The sequence below is a fragment of the Contarinia nasturtii genome, unplaced genomic scaffold, assembly GCF_009176525.2.
Source record: "Contarinia nasturtii isolate CC-2019 unplaced genomic scaffold, AAFC_CNas_1.1 Cnas_scaffold_350, whole genome shotgun sequence".
NCBI lineage: Eukaryota > Metazoa > Arthropoda > Insecta > Diptera > Cecidomyiidae > Contarinia > Contarinia nasturtii.
Window position 1 is genome coordinate 4,948,907 of NW_022197705.1, and position 14,502 is coordinate 4,963,408.

General features: G+C 34.7%; 2 protein-coding genes across 11 annotated transcripts in view; one reads left to right on the forward strand and one right to left on the reverse strand.

Annotated features, from left to right (window-relative positions):
- Positions 1-14,502, reverse strand: part of LOC116337909 (probable G-protein coupled receptor 158) — a 59,126-nt gene that overhangs the window by 44,569 nt on the left and 55 nt on the right. For 2 of the 10 annotated variants that reach the window (XM_031762867.1, XM_031762860.1), the window contains exon 1: positions 14,143-14,431. The exons of 1 other annotated variant lie outside the window; for it this stretch is intronic. The gene's annotated coding sequence lies outside the window, so the exon portion shown is untranslated. Of the gene's footprint in view, positions 1-1,600; positions 2,042-6,596; positions 6,706-7,035; positions 7,169-10,229; positions 10,327-10,347; positions 10,371-14,142; positions 14,432-14,502 lie in introns of those variants that run through there. 7 more of the 10 variants (XM_031762868.1, XM_031762859.1, XM_031762861.1 and 4 more) reach the window with 6 other exon arrangements.
- LOC116338271 (cytochrome P450 6A1-like) lies at positions 12,108-14,181 on the forward strand. The gene is made up of 5 exons (XM_031763403.1): positions 12,108-12,361; positions 12,646-12,844; positions 12,912-13,059; positions 13,137-13,640; positions 13,748-14,181. The coding sequence occupies exons 1-5, from the start codon at positions 12,108-12,110 to the stop codon at positions 14,179-14,181; spliced, it is 1,539 nt and encodes a 512-aa protein (XP_031619263.1).

A 14,502-nucleotide genomic window follows, 5' to 3' on the forward strand; every position in this document is an offset into this window, starting at 1 on the left:
GCCTCACAGAACGCACATTCACTGTTTATGGTGTGTTGAGCCGAAGCCTGATGTAATGCCTTCATTTCGAATCGCCTCGTTCGAAATCGAATACTTCAAGTATTGGAGCGCATAAAAGCTTTCGCATAATATATTCGATGTGATGTGCTATTTGCGGATACGACAAGTAGAATTGAAAGATAAAGAAGATGTTGGGTGTCATTGAAATGAAGAGAAGCACTCGCTTGTCTCTATGTAAAGCATCATATGGATTTTGTGCGTTTTGGCTAATGCATCATTTCAGTTTTGTACGAAAGGCGGCTTGAATATTGCCCCCGTTGTGCATACCGAAAGACGAGAGGCATTATTCCTTCGATTTTGATATTCTTAGTCAGCCTGTTTCTGTTGACACTCTCTCACTCAGACATCGAACACAATCGACACTCTAATGATAATCGTTTTTCATGTTTTATCGATTGAACGAGTGCAGCTGCCACCATACATGCCATTTTATTTGCGTATGCTATACCACACGTATATTATTTTGCTCACTTCGTTTCATCGGAAGCGAACGTAGAATATTACAATCTATTGGGGATTCTCTCTCCCGCTCACCAACCCCAGTGTTCTTCTCACTCGATTCACATCGCTTCAGCATATTGTTACAGATAATTTGATTTTATCGAAGTTTGGTTTGTATTTAAAACTTTGACAGAATGAATTTGTTTGTACCATTTGCGTTTCGAACACACTTACACCCGCTGCATAATCATTTGTTTGATTATTTCTGTAAAAGCTCTTGGTGATTAATGCTGACACACATACACATTTATATAGATACACAAATGCACACAGCATGACAACAACAACAACAGCACAACTGGGCACGGGGACAGAAGATAGGTATACGATTTGGTTGTCAAGCTCGATCGCATAGTTTTCGAATGGGAGAGCATGTGAATGCGCATCGATTGAATGAGATGAACGAACGGATGTAGAAAAAGCATGAAAATCAGATAATTGGCTTTATTTCGTACATTCTGTTGAAAATTGAAATTTTTTTGTTAATCAGATTTGAGCTTTCAACAAGATTCTCCACAGAGTACAACATCATCGGTTGATGTTCTTCTCCTTCTTCTATATTTTCATTTCGTCGTTTTCGTCTCGTTTGCTTGTGCACTGCTTTATGTGCTTGTGTTATTTTCCATTTTATGATTTCATCGCATTAGACAAACTTTCCCATAAAAGATCTTTACAAATTATCTCAAGTTTTTAACAACATTTAATCAGATTCGCAAACTAAACGAATCGAAAAGTTAGGGAAACACAAAGTCTTCTCGCACTCACTTTCTTATTCACTTTGTAAGAGAAAACGAAAGTGAAAGAAGAAAAAAAGATGCGAAACATTCCGAGATGATTAAGTAATTTTAATGATTCGTTGGCGTTCTTCTCAATGGAATGAATTTTCGTTTCTTTTGCACGCAATTGAAAAGCGCATTAGTCGAAGTATCTGTATAAATAACGAATGTAACTTCTCAATTCTTCGAGTCAAAAATAAAGTTTTCAAGAGTCAGCTTATGTTGTTGTAATTGGACACTAATAAGCCAAATATCAATTTTACCTTGAGCCATTTGTCGGAGGGTGTCATTTAAAATGCATCACCAATGAACCATCGTTGTATTCAATCTATTGTGTTGGTGCGATAAGGAGACGCGCGAGAAATGTTTCACATGAAAAATAAATGGAAATTGGTTACAGCGGTGCTGATTACACTATATGCAACATTTAGTTGTCGGATGTTTGGGATTGCACGTAGTTACATTGGTAAAAGTTTTAAGCCCTTAAATTCCTACGTTGCACGTAGACAGATACTTTAAATGCTGTAATTTTGTTACGTATAAAACATCTATTTCACATTCACTTCCTCTTACGGTAGTCTTTTTTTTTCCTTTTTTATAACTTTTCTCTATCTCTTTCTCTCACGCTTGCTCTCTTTGTCAATCTTGGCTTGGTTTTCTCTCTGCATTTGTCTTGGTTACAAACCACACATTTCCACCTGATTCTGTGGAAATATAAATTGTTAAACAACAAAATGGTATCGATCATAAATGTATTGTGTAAAAACTCTCTCTCTGACTCTCTCTCTCTCTCTCTCTCTCTCTCTCTCTCTCTCTCTCTCTCTCTTTGAGCGCCAGTTAGGCAAAAATAAATTGCACATTTTCAATGACCATCAAAACACAAAATCTTTTACATGTATTCATGTGGAAAATTAACAGAATTCACGTAATCTCTCTCTCTCTCTCTCTCTCTCTCTCTCTGAATGTCTGTCTAAATGTGTTTATTGTGGCAAATAGTAAGTGTGTGGGCTTTGGCTTTTACAAAACGAAAATTGTGAATGCAAATGCATACATAAAATAAATGTATTTTCACAATGCCAATGAAAATTCACCGTACCACGCTCATGCTACCGTCGCCATCATTGTGAGTAATCCACAGAGTGACGATAGTAATTGTTGTTTATTAATTTAAAGTTGTCATATGCAGAGTTGAAAATTGGACATGCAATTCCATTGTTTTCTGCATAAATTACTAACAGAACTGAAGAGAAAGAGAGTTGTAGTTTAGCAAAGCCAAAAATCAAGTGGTAACGCCTGAACATGATATTTCCCATCATCAAGAACATTTTATTGTGCATGAGAATGTATTTACTATGTAACAAAATATTATAATAATGAAGTTTCCATATTTTATTGTCGAACATCCAGCCCACTTTGTTCAAATGAATGACAGAAGCATTTGGCTCGATGCCCGCGTCGCCAATATTAGCATTTTGCAATTTTAATAAAATTCGATTAAAGCTGTTCTAACATGCACACTCTAAATGTACATTCTATTAAAAAGTAACCTTCAGGCAGTTAGTTCCGAAACTTCGAATTTTGATATACACAAAATTACTTACTACTTCAAAATCCCCAAACGAGTCATTTCATTACACATTTTGTTGTGTACATTTCGACTAATACTTAGCTATCTGTCACGGCCAAACCGTCTTGTTGCTTAATGCATTTTAAATGGTATCCATTGGAGGTTTTTTTCCTCGCTTCATACATTGAGTGCCATGGCATACATATTTTGTTGTTGCAAGATGAAAACTTGAATCTGATGAGATTTTAAAAGTAAGATTACTGTGTAAGGGAGGAAGTTGTCAACAAAAACTAAACTGCCTGTTATCTACTGTACGGTACTTGAGAGTGATGGCTGATAAAGAAATCACAAATTTAAGCAACCACAAAATGTATACTAAATTGAGAAGCATAGTACAGACATTCAACAACCAATATGACGACAGCCATGAAAAATGATGGGAACATGTGTAGAACATAATCGACTTAAATACATATAAGATTCATACAATGATTTTTAGATAGGATAGATGCGTAAGATCTCCGCAAGATCCAGATCCAAGCGTGCGTACGCTGCCGCATGATGCATACATATATAATACGCACGCAAATTCGTTATTCTTATTTCCCCTTCTTTGATTCGCATGCCATAGCATTACGGAGTAAGGAATGTATGTATCATGCGGCTACGTACGCACGCTTGGATCCGGATCTTGCGGAGATCTTACGGATCTATTCTATCCAAAAATCATTGTATGATAAGATTTGATACAAAACAAACACTTCCTTTCTTACACACGCATACACACACTCTTCGTAGTCTGTCAAATATTGGTTGTTCGCCTATCATCCTTGACGATGAAGGAAATAACATGACAGAGTTTGGTAACGAAGGCAAAGTGTGTTAAAGAATAAAAAAAACGAATGACAAAAGGACGATTAAATTCACGCATGAAGATACACTACACACATACGCTTATCTAATCAGGAACTTTATTTTTTCGAGTGTAGTCACTTTATCGTGCTTGTTCAATGTGAAATTTATTTTTCACACTTTGCGCCCGCAAAAGAAGTGAATTCCCAACTATTATCATTCTCAAATGTTAATGAGAAACGCACCGAAGTGGTGATACTTGACATACTAAATGCGGATAAAGTTTTGTACAGCTTGTCGAAAATTACACGCGCTCATGAAAATGGGCAGCAGCAAGCGTCGGAATGAAATGAGATGGAGTAAGACGAGAGACGAAAGAAGAAAATAAGAGAGATACAAAGAGAACGGAAAAAGTAGAGTGAGAAAATGAAAAAGAACAATAGTCGAGATTGGAGCGCAGCTGCCAAGTGAGCATTTTTTGAAGTTTTCTAAGCAATAGAGGACTTGTAATTTGCGGCATTAAACTTAAAGATTTCCAGTTGAATGTTTCTATAGATTTTATTTGAAGTTTTTTTCTACATCTGGAAAATTTGCTAACAGCAAATTGATATGCTGATTAAGGCGCTCTATTTGATGCGATTGACAACACACTATATATACACACACAACAGCGACCACTTTTACATCAATGTTTTGCAGTGTATTGCGCATAATTAATGCGAATAAAATATCCGCGAGGCAATACAACTGTACAGGATTGAAGTTAAAGACTCACAATATCTTTTTCTCTCTTATTTTCTCCTTTTTGGTATTCCTTCTCACTTTCGAATGTATGCAGACATATTTCCGTGAAGGCATCTAACGATAGAAGATGAAGTGGTTGGCTCGAAGCTTTAGTATTAAGGAAAAATGAGTTTACGGACACTTTTCATGAAAATTAATAGGTGTACTAGCGCTCTGATATTTTGACGACAGCATTCGTTTGGCCAGAAAGTGAGCCAACAGGCAATATTTCCATCATTTACTTCGGTTTGCATGGTAAATAAATTGGCATAGCAAATACCATCCTATTTATTCACGGCAACTGGGCAATTTTGCGATAGAGAAAAACAAGCAGCTTTCTTTTTGAACCGAAATGTAAAGAAGAAAAAAAAGCAGAAAATTCCAACCACAACCAACAACGATAAAGTTAAAAAGAAAGATAACATTGGAGCTGTGTGTCGATTTTTTGTTTGTTCGTTTTGAGAAAATAGATGGGCGCAATGTGGTTGGTGGACGGTTGCCGTTCACCGATGCCGAATCGTAATAATCTTATATGAAGAATTCATTTGCATTTATTTCTCTGGCGTCGTTTGTTGGATCATATCTCGTACCGAAACAAACAGACAGCATATCAACGGTTCTATTCAACCTTTTTTTCTCCCTTCTCTCGAATTTTTTTTTTAAAGAAAAGTGTTTGGCAGATCCAATGGCACGGGTTGTTTATTCGCTTCGTTGTATCAAAACGTAAATGGTTGTTTTTTTTTTGCTCAACGACTTTCGTTTGCTGTGTGTGTGGTGGCGGTACGCATATATTGGCCAGTAAATATCTCAATATATATTCAGAAAATCTTTTTCGTATTCACAAACAGTTTTCTGCCGAAGAAATAAATCGAATGGAATTGAATCCATTAGAATGAATCGCCTGTGATCTCGTGTTCTGACATAAACAGTCGTAAAAATTGTCATGGTTTCCTTTTTCGTTTGCCATCAAAAGAACATGTTTTGGTATGTGTGCGCTAGCGCTCGTTTGTTTTTGTATGTGTAATACAGCCGCAAAAAAGCGTAAAAAAATCGATGCGAAAACAAAAGCAGCTTTTATTTACACGTCAATGATTATTGTAATCGAAAATAAATGCGAAGATATGATTAGAAATGGTTGTCCCTTGATTTTTTTCTCTCTCGTATTATACATGTAGATTATGAGCTTTTCGTTTGAGATTTTGCTATGAGCTCTCTTTGCATACACAGTACACACACTCCCACAAGAATAACAAAAACAGTCAATGAAATATATGCCATTCTCAAGCACAACGCCATCCGTATGGTTGATATTTGCCTATTACTAGCGTGTTCAGGACCAACAACCACATATTTTATGTACATAACAATAACCACATATACATACAAAGCTTAATCAATTTTAATTTCAATTCGGGTCGCTTTCTTTCGTTCGACGTCCAAAATCGAAATGTGTTTACGTCATTTGGTCATTCGGTGGCGGTGTTTTATTAGAACGACGCAAGAAACACCAAGACCATTTACTTAATACATAAGAGCAATACTGATAGTATCTGATTATAGTCGAAATGCGATTTCCCGTTTTTATTTCGTTCGGGTGTGTATGTGGAGGGATTAGTAAGAGTGTGTTCGAAATCGAATTTTTTGGTAATTAATTTGTTTTGCTAACATTATTTGTATGATGTGCAAACTTGATGGAAACGAGCACATAAACATCGATCTACATAAGAATAACAATTTGGTTTGGTGCCATGAACCACACGGAAAATGGTTCGTTGTACTCATTCCCATTTACACCAACGACTTGATGGATAGCACATTTCTATTTCTTCGACAAATTCATTCCATTATGTTACTTCACGTTTGCTTCTTTTTCGTTGCGCGCACATAAAATCCGACGAAACATAATACCGAATCAAAGGGAAAAATCAAAATCATGGATAGGTACAAATACACAAATCAAATCATTTATGAATGTCAAAATAGATAGGAAAATCTTCAACATTTGATAAGTATATTTTGGTTTGCGATTTTTCTCTCCCAACTATTTGCTCACGCACAATACAAGAAAATCCACTCGTCAACACACCGCCTTCGCACTGTTCGCACCGGGCACGTTCATACATATATCGAATTTCCGTAAAACATTCAAAATATTCGGTCGGAAATGTTGAGAACGCAATAAAATTCATAAAAAATACGCGAAATACAAGTGAAACGCCTCCTGTTTTATTTGTCCAAACGACAGCAACAACAATAACAAAAAATGATTTTGTGACAGTTAAATTCGATAAATTGCTTCCAAGAAATTGTATTTTACGACGCAAATAGGCAATTTTACCGCGCGAGAGAGAAATCGAAATTTATTGTTGCCTAGAAACCAATTTTCAAAGACGAATGCGCGATTTTTTTTTTCGTTTTATTTTCTTGACGATTTCGTGCGAAGATAATTTCATGGAAAAAAATTCTTTTTCACTGTATTATTTACGCTTCACTCACATTTTTTTTTCTACACCAAATTTTCACTTTCTATCATTTGATTCGATTTTTTCCCATTAAATCACCACTTCTATAAAAAAAAAATACTTTTTGTTATTACGGAAAACATGCACTCGGAGTTGCGTTCGCCGGGAACTTCAAATCTCAACTGAAGTCATTCAGAGATGAATGGAAAAGACATTTTCATTGTTCGTTCGTCCAAACACACAAATAATTTCGTGTGAAAGAGAAAGAACGAAGGCAATTTGCAAGTGTTTTAAAATACACAGTTGGCAAATATGCGGCGTATGCATGGCGAAGCGTTCGCTGTTTGTTCTCTCATTCTCACTCATTCGGCTGTTTGAGAGTGGGATAGAGTACAAATTCGCAAGTATTGCAAAAGTCAAGAGAGAGAAAGAGCGTGTGCACTGAGCACGCTATCCACGTTTCGATTGGAAATATTGGAATATTATTCACACAGGCGCCGCTCCATTGGAAGTGTGAATATTGTAAGGAACTTGGAGAAGCAGCGTGCGATGGAAATGTGCGCGTTGCGTTTCAGTGGTGTAGTCATGTACAGACATTTAACGACATTTGTTCGCTTTGCAAAATCGGCAGCATTTTTGTGATACAAGTCAAAACTTTTATTAACAGCTATTTTTCATTCTCATTGAAAAACGAACTTACCGCCGCCGGCAACATTATTGCATGGGAACACATTTGCATTTACGCGAACAAAGTACATTGTTTGCCGATGAACACACACAATTTTATAGGGACCAACAATCATTTTTTTCCACTCCTTCTTCTTTCATTTTTAAATCTCATGATTGCGCATATTTTAACAACTGTTACATGATTCGTCTATGCCGATTTTTTTTTCTCTTTTCTCTTCATTTCCCTGTATAAATGAATGAACAGTTCAATTTGTAGCTTTGATTTTCTTTTCCCTTATTATTTTCATTAAATACGGTAATTGTCTGCGTGTGAATGTATATGGTTTACAAGCGACGCGTCACCAACTTTAACCATTAAGTGTGAAAATTTGGTGTATGAAAGTCAATATGTTGCCAATTAGATGAAGAAAATGGTAGACTCATCGCCAACTTATGGTTTCATCGCATATTTTGCAACAGTAGAGACTCTTCCATTTATTGCGCACAGACTTTTGTCTCGAGATTAGTTCGTATGAATGCGATTTTGAATGCGTTAATCTATTCAAATAATTCGTATCGTCTAGAAGCTTCAATCATATTAAGTCTTCAACTATATATAGACATTATGCAATTATCATTTTTCTTTCGTGGGCGAGCGTGACATTCCATTTATAATGCTTTTATTTTGGTGGCAATGAGAAAAGCCTAAGCCGTCTATTGGTGCCCATTTTCCAGTGAATGAACGTTGCATCTATCTGGTCGTTCAAATTTATTATTGCAAAGCGAAAAAAATCATGAAATATTTGTGGTAATGTGGCCTTTTATTATAGAAAAATGTATAGATGATTCACAAATGTCAATCGAACAATCACATGTACAATGTACATACTACAATACATGGTGGCCGCAACTTGTAATCGGCTCATGATGGGATAAGCGCGCTGCATCAAAAAATATCCTAAAAATGGTTGCTCCACATTTTATAGCATAATATATATTCATATATTCGTCGTAATGTCCGTGTGTTTTCGTCGGGACTTTGGCATATTCCTTAACATTTTGATTTTCATCATTTTTACATGTTCTTCATCTTTTTATCGTTTATTTTTATTCGTGTCGCGTTCGTTCATTTATATGTGTGTATTTGGTGCGGTCGATTTTTTCGGTAGCTCTTCTCATTCGTGCACAGAATTAAATTTTGTGTATCCTTACTATATTACGTCTATTTGCATCTTTGAACTGAAACGCAGGCAAATGATATAACCTAAGTTCAATGATAAAAGTACGCGGAATGTGTGATATATTTTGGTAATATAAAATACCCAAACCGGGCCATGCCTATATTGATATCGCATAAGTCTTGGTAACATTTTGAATTTCCAATTCCACGGTATGACACGCTGCAAGGAACCATCCATTTCATATGGCTTTTAGGAGAAAATACAAAGATCTCTATGGCATCATTCAAAAACACTCTGCCACATAGTTTCATTTTTGCAAATTAATTACAAAGGGTTTACATACACACACCCTAAAGCGCATACGATATCTTGTTGTTTATATATCTTTTTCGGCTCTTCTTACAATTCCAAAGACTTACTTCTTTCAATGCAGAATGTTGATAAAATTGAATATTGTCATTAGATGTATGTAAAGCTTATGGGATTTTTATTTAATTTTCGGTTGTCTTCCGAATGCGAAAATAGCCAAAAATGTGAACGATGGCTGTTAATACACATAGTCGATGGAATATTGTTGTTCCCTTCGAGAGTTAAATTGAGTGCTTCGTACATGCAGACATATGTATTCGATGCTGTACAGCATATACTTCGAAATTACATGATAAATGATTTAAAGCCGCACCATTCTGTGAGAAACAAAAAACCATTGAGCGTATAAATTGCTGGCTACGGTTCATACAGTCGAAAATTGTGGATCATTTTAATGGCGATGACGTCGACAATTACAATGTCGAAAAGTAAAAATAAATTGCGTCATCAATTTCCAATGTGAATATATTTTCGCCGCTACGAATTAATTTCGAAACATTAGACCACAAGCATCGTGTAGATTGAGAACAGTTTGCATTCCATTCAAAATGCGCGACACGGTCTGCGTATCTATTTTTCGAATTTCATTTTCGGAAGTGGTAATGGCACGGTGAATTATTCAACACGATGAAAATCTGATGAACGTAATTATAACGTTAACGCAGTGTGCATAAAATACAAAAGTTATTAGTTTTACTCTTAATCTCTACATAATGGACATCATTTCGAAAATAACCGGGAGGGATTTTTGTCACCAACACTGCGTTGTTTTCAATGTTCCAAAGAATATGAAAAAAAAAATGTAATGAAAATTTGTTGGAAACGATTTAAAAACTTTTTTTATAGAAAATCATAGCCAATTTTATGAAATTCATTTCACAAGCTTTTAATATAAGTTGAATCAAATGAACGTTGTACAGGTACGTTTGCGATTAAAAGTTTCATCAAATTTCAACAAAAATTAAGTTTTCTTTTTCGCTAAACATGGGTGAAATTAAATTATACGAACGTCTATGTTTCGTTTCAGTATTTGAATTGTGCCCAAATTTGTATTTTTATCACCACTTGCGCATTTGAACCCATCACTCGTATTCAGTGTCATCATATACAATTTGATAAGAAATTACATCCGGTGTCAGCTTTTTGTCAAGAAGATTCACAATCAACCAGAGGCCAACCGGATAATGTTGAAAAGTTCACAATACAACACTGATGGTGGCTTTGTTTATTACAATACTTCAGATTGAAAAGTACATGTGGCAAAAAAAAAGAAAAAATAAAATTGCGAAAAAAAAACTTTTCACTTTGCTTCCGTGCATTTGGTCCAAAAACTACGGCTGAGTTGAAAATGTTTTGTCAGGCTTTTTTTTAAATGTGTGTCTGAAAGAATACCAAACATGTTTTCCACTTGAAATTTTTTATGCTCAAGATTGTTGTGTATGTGGAAGAACTTTTGCTTACTGCAACTGTTATCGCTTGAAACAGCTGTCCAACTGAGCACACACATACATGACGTAATCCAAATGTACATTTTATTATTTATGGATACGGCTTGATTTGTTGCCTCTTCGTTCTCTTTATCTCTTTCTTTCATTCACTGTTTCTCGCTATCTTTCTCCATCGAGCGTTAAATTCGTACAACTTTATCGGTAGAGAGAATGCTTGTTCACCACCATCTCTGCATTTTACAGTTGAAACACTTGCCACTTAATAAGTTTTGTGGTTCTGTGAAACTGAATTTTCACTGCATACATAAATCATTTGTGTGGAATATATTCTTGCCCACTCAGAAACTTCACTTTGAACACTTAGCCGGGAGTTATGCATAGCAAGAAAAGACAAAAACTTTTAAAACCATTCGGTTTTGCTTGATTTCTTGGATCTATTATAGATGAAGTGAATCATTTTCATTTGGGGTTTTCAATGCCATTTCCATTGCATCAAATAAATTGATGAAAAGATTGTTTCGAAAAATAGAATTGAGCGTAACAAAACCGCTTATCGAAGCTATTATTTGTGTATATTTCTCCTCTTTTTATATGAGTGACGTTCTGAAGGTTGTCTAAGCACATTGTCAATGTGGCCAAATTGCTGGGGAATTATTTAGGGGAAAAACGCGTGGCATTTTTAAAAGTGGATTTTATTAAAGAGTAGCTGGTTTCCTTTCATTTTCCTTAGACTTGATTAATTCATGGCATCCAATAAAATTGCATAAGATTACAATTGTTTTCTTGCTCATATAGTTTGTCAGGATGTATATCGAATGTGTAAAAGTTTCGTATGATGAAAATGAATTATTTTGAGTTTGTTGTTTACGGTTTGAATAAAATTATCGGCATTTTTATATTTTTGATTACCAAAAAAAGTCCGATAACAATTGAATGTTTACTTTTTATGTTGAACATTTATTCTTGATCAAAATTGAATTAGTTGTACATTCGTCTATTTATATGCATGTATGATGTCTACAAAAGTTTATAGAAATACCTCTCTTAACAATCATAAGTTAATTTTTTGACTAAAAAAAGCCAACAGAACTCGAAAAACAAAACAGTTTAATTCCACGTACAAAGAACACATTTATTGCCTCTTTATTTTTAATCTCATCTGTTTTTGGAACTGAATTGATAATGGCTACTAGCTAGACATCAATATCATTGCAAGGTCGATTACAAACTGAGATAATAAAAAGACAATTTTATAATATCTTGGCATTCGAATGCATTAAATCAGTATTAGCTGCACGGTTCTGGTGGAAACCTTTTTGGGAGACGAACATTTTTGTGTGTTTTACCTTTAATAACTTGTCCATTTTTCTAATTTGTATACTTTGATTGTGACAAACTTCTCAATTTAGAAGAAAAGACGTTCAAACTGGAAACATAAAATGTTTGAAATGGATTTAGTAAATGTGTTGATCATTGTGGTTTTAATAATAGTTACTTCAATTTGGTACGCCTCCTATCGTCAACGAAATGCATTCAATTATTGGAAAAAAAGAAACGTGCCACATATAGAGCCGAAAATTCCGTATGGAAATTTGGAAGGTGTTGGTGAAAAATTTCATGTGGTTTATATGATTAAAAGTCTTTACGATAAATTCAAATGCACTGGTGTCAAATATTTTGGTATATATCAGTGATGTTGTCTATACTGCACAAAATAAGAGCGATTGTATATACAACTGTAGGCAATGACAATATACAATGTCTTACTTTACAACACACGTTTCAGTGTACCTAAGGAGTCGTTGTTTTGCGAATGAGAGAATGGAAGAATGAGAAACAATGATTCCATAGGTACGCACAGCATTGTTGTTGTTTTTGGACACTGCCTATAGACATGTATATACAACCCTTCCGTATATACAATTGTATTGTATACGGTTGTTTATAAAATCTCAACACTGGTATATATTTCTATACGCGTCCAATTGCAATTATATTGGACCTTGATTTAGCAAAAGATATTTTAATCAAAGATTTTGCGAACTTTACGGACAGAGGATTGTATTCAAATCGAAAATACGACCCACTGAGTGCAAATCTGACCACTATGGATGGAGACGAGTGGAAAAGATTGAGAAGTAAATTGACACCAGCCTTTTCTTCCGGGAAATTAAAGGTAATGCTTTAAAGCATTTGCTTTATAGAAGAAGTAGTTAATTTGATCTCATTTCTAACATTCTCAGTTTATGTTTCCGACTGTGACCCGAATTGCTGATCGTTTATGTGATGTTTTAAATGAAAAGATTACAATTTCCAACAAAAGTGTAGATATCATTGATTTTATGATGCGATACACTTCGGATGTTATTGGTAATTGTGCATTTGGTATTGAATGGTATTGTACAAAATGTTGTGATAAATACAGTCTGTGATCAGACGGTGAATAAATAAATAAAAAAAAAAAAATAAATGCAATAGCTTGAACAATCGAAATGCCGAATTCATAACAATGGGTCGTTTGGCGATAAAAGAACAACGACACAGTCCACGATTTTTAGCTTTAATTACTTCATATAAAAGAATTGCAAATATACTGGGAATAAAAAGCATTCGAGATGATGTAGCCGCCTTCTTTATGCATGCCATTCAAGAAACGGTTGAATATCGTGAAAAAAATGAAATTCAACGCAATGATTTCATGGACATCATGTTAGATTTTAAAAATAAAAAAAACACGAACAACAATGAGGCCTTAACATTCAATGAAATCGCTGCACAAACAAACGTTTTCTTTCAAGCTGGATTTGAAACATCCTCAACGACATTAACCAATTGTTTATATGAACTGGCGAAAAATCTGGATGTACAAAATAACGCACGAAATGTTATTCGCATAGCTTATGAGAAATATGATAATCAATTCACATACGAAATGATGATGGATCTTCCATATATTCACCAAATTGTTCAAGGTAGGTTAAAGCAACGGTTTTTTTTGTTGTTGCAAGTTTTTAATCAATTTTGTTGTTTTTTTTAATCATAAAAATACAATCTCATATCTCTGCCTATTTCTTCACAGAGACGCTTCGAAAATATCCCATATCGGCCACGGTGAACAGAATAGCCAAAAATGACTATTGCGTTGCTGGAACCGATCAAGTTATTGAACGAAATACGTGGATAAAAGTGCCCGTATTTGGAATTCATCACGACCCAGAATATTATCCAAATCCAGAGAAATTCGATCCTCATCGATTTGATAGCGAAGAAGTTAAAAAAAGGCATTCAATGGCATATTTGCCCTTTGGAGAAGGTCCACGAGGTTGCATTGGAGCTCGTATTGCATTGATGCAAATATACACTGCACTTGTGACTCTCCTTCACAATTTTGAATTTTTAATTAGCTCTGATTCAGTTGATTCTATAACTTTTCATCCCAAGCAAGCCTTGCTGTCACCGAAAGAAAAAGTTTACCTGAAATTGCGTCCCCTCAAATCGATCACATGTAAATAGGTTTCAATAATAAAAGAATATTTCCACTTTCCATAAAAGTCGTGGTCTTTATTTAAAAAAGAGTTTTATTTTTGTGAAATGAATTGAAAATTAGAAACGCAAAAAATTTAACAACGCCGAAGATCGCAACGTTTCTTTGTTTGTGTAACATAAGTCGCACGCACTTTTAGACACATTAAAATAACACCATACGAGCAACTTTCATTGTTACACAAAATTTATGTTTCGATTAATTATTTACTACAAACTATTTAATTAAATTGTAAAAAAAATTCTTTTTCATTTAAAAGTTAGAATTATTCAAAAATTATTGAAATCGTA

What these genes read in the sequence shown, in the direction of transcription:
- LOC116338271 (XM_031763403.1), top strand. Translation starts at nt 12,108, where the DNA reads ATGTTTGAAATGGATTTAGTAAATGTGTTGATCATTGTGGTTTTAATA. An exon ending in TAATTGTGCATTTGGTATTG is followed by an intron (nt 13,060 to 13,136) that starts AATGGTATTGTA and finishes AAAAAAAAAATA; the next exon opens with AATGCAATAGCTTGAACAAT. An exon ending in TATTCACCAAATTGTTCAAG is followed by an intron (nt 13,641 to 13,747) that starts GTAGGTTAAAGC and finishes ATTTCTTCACAG; the next exon opens with AGACGCTTCGAAAATATCCC.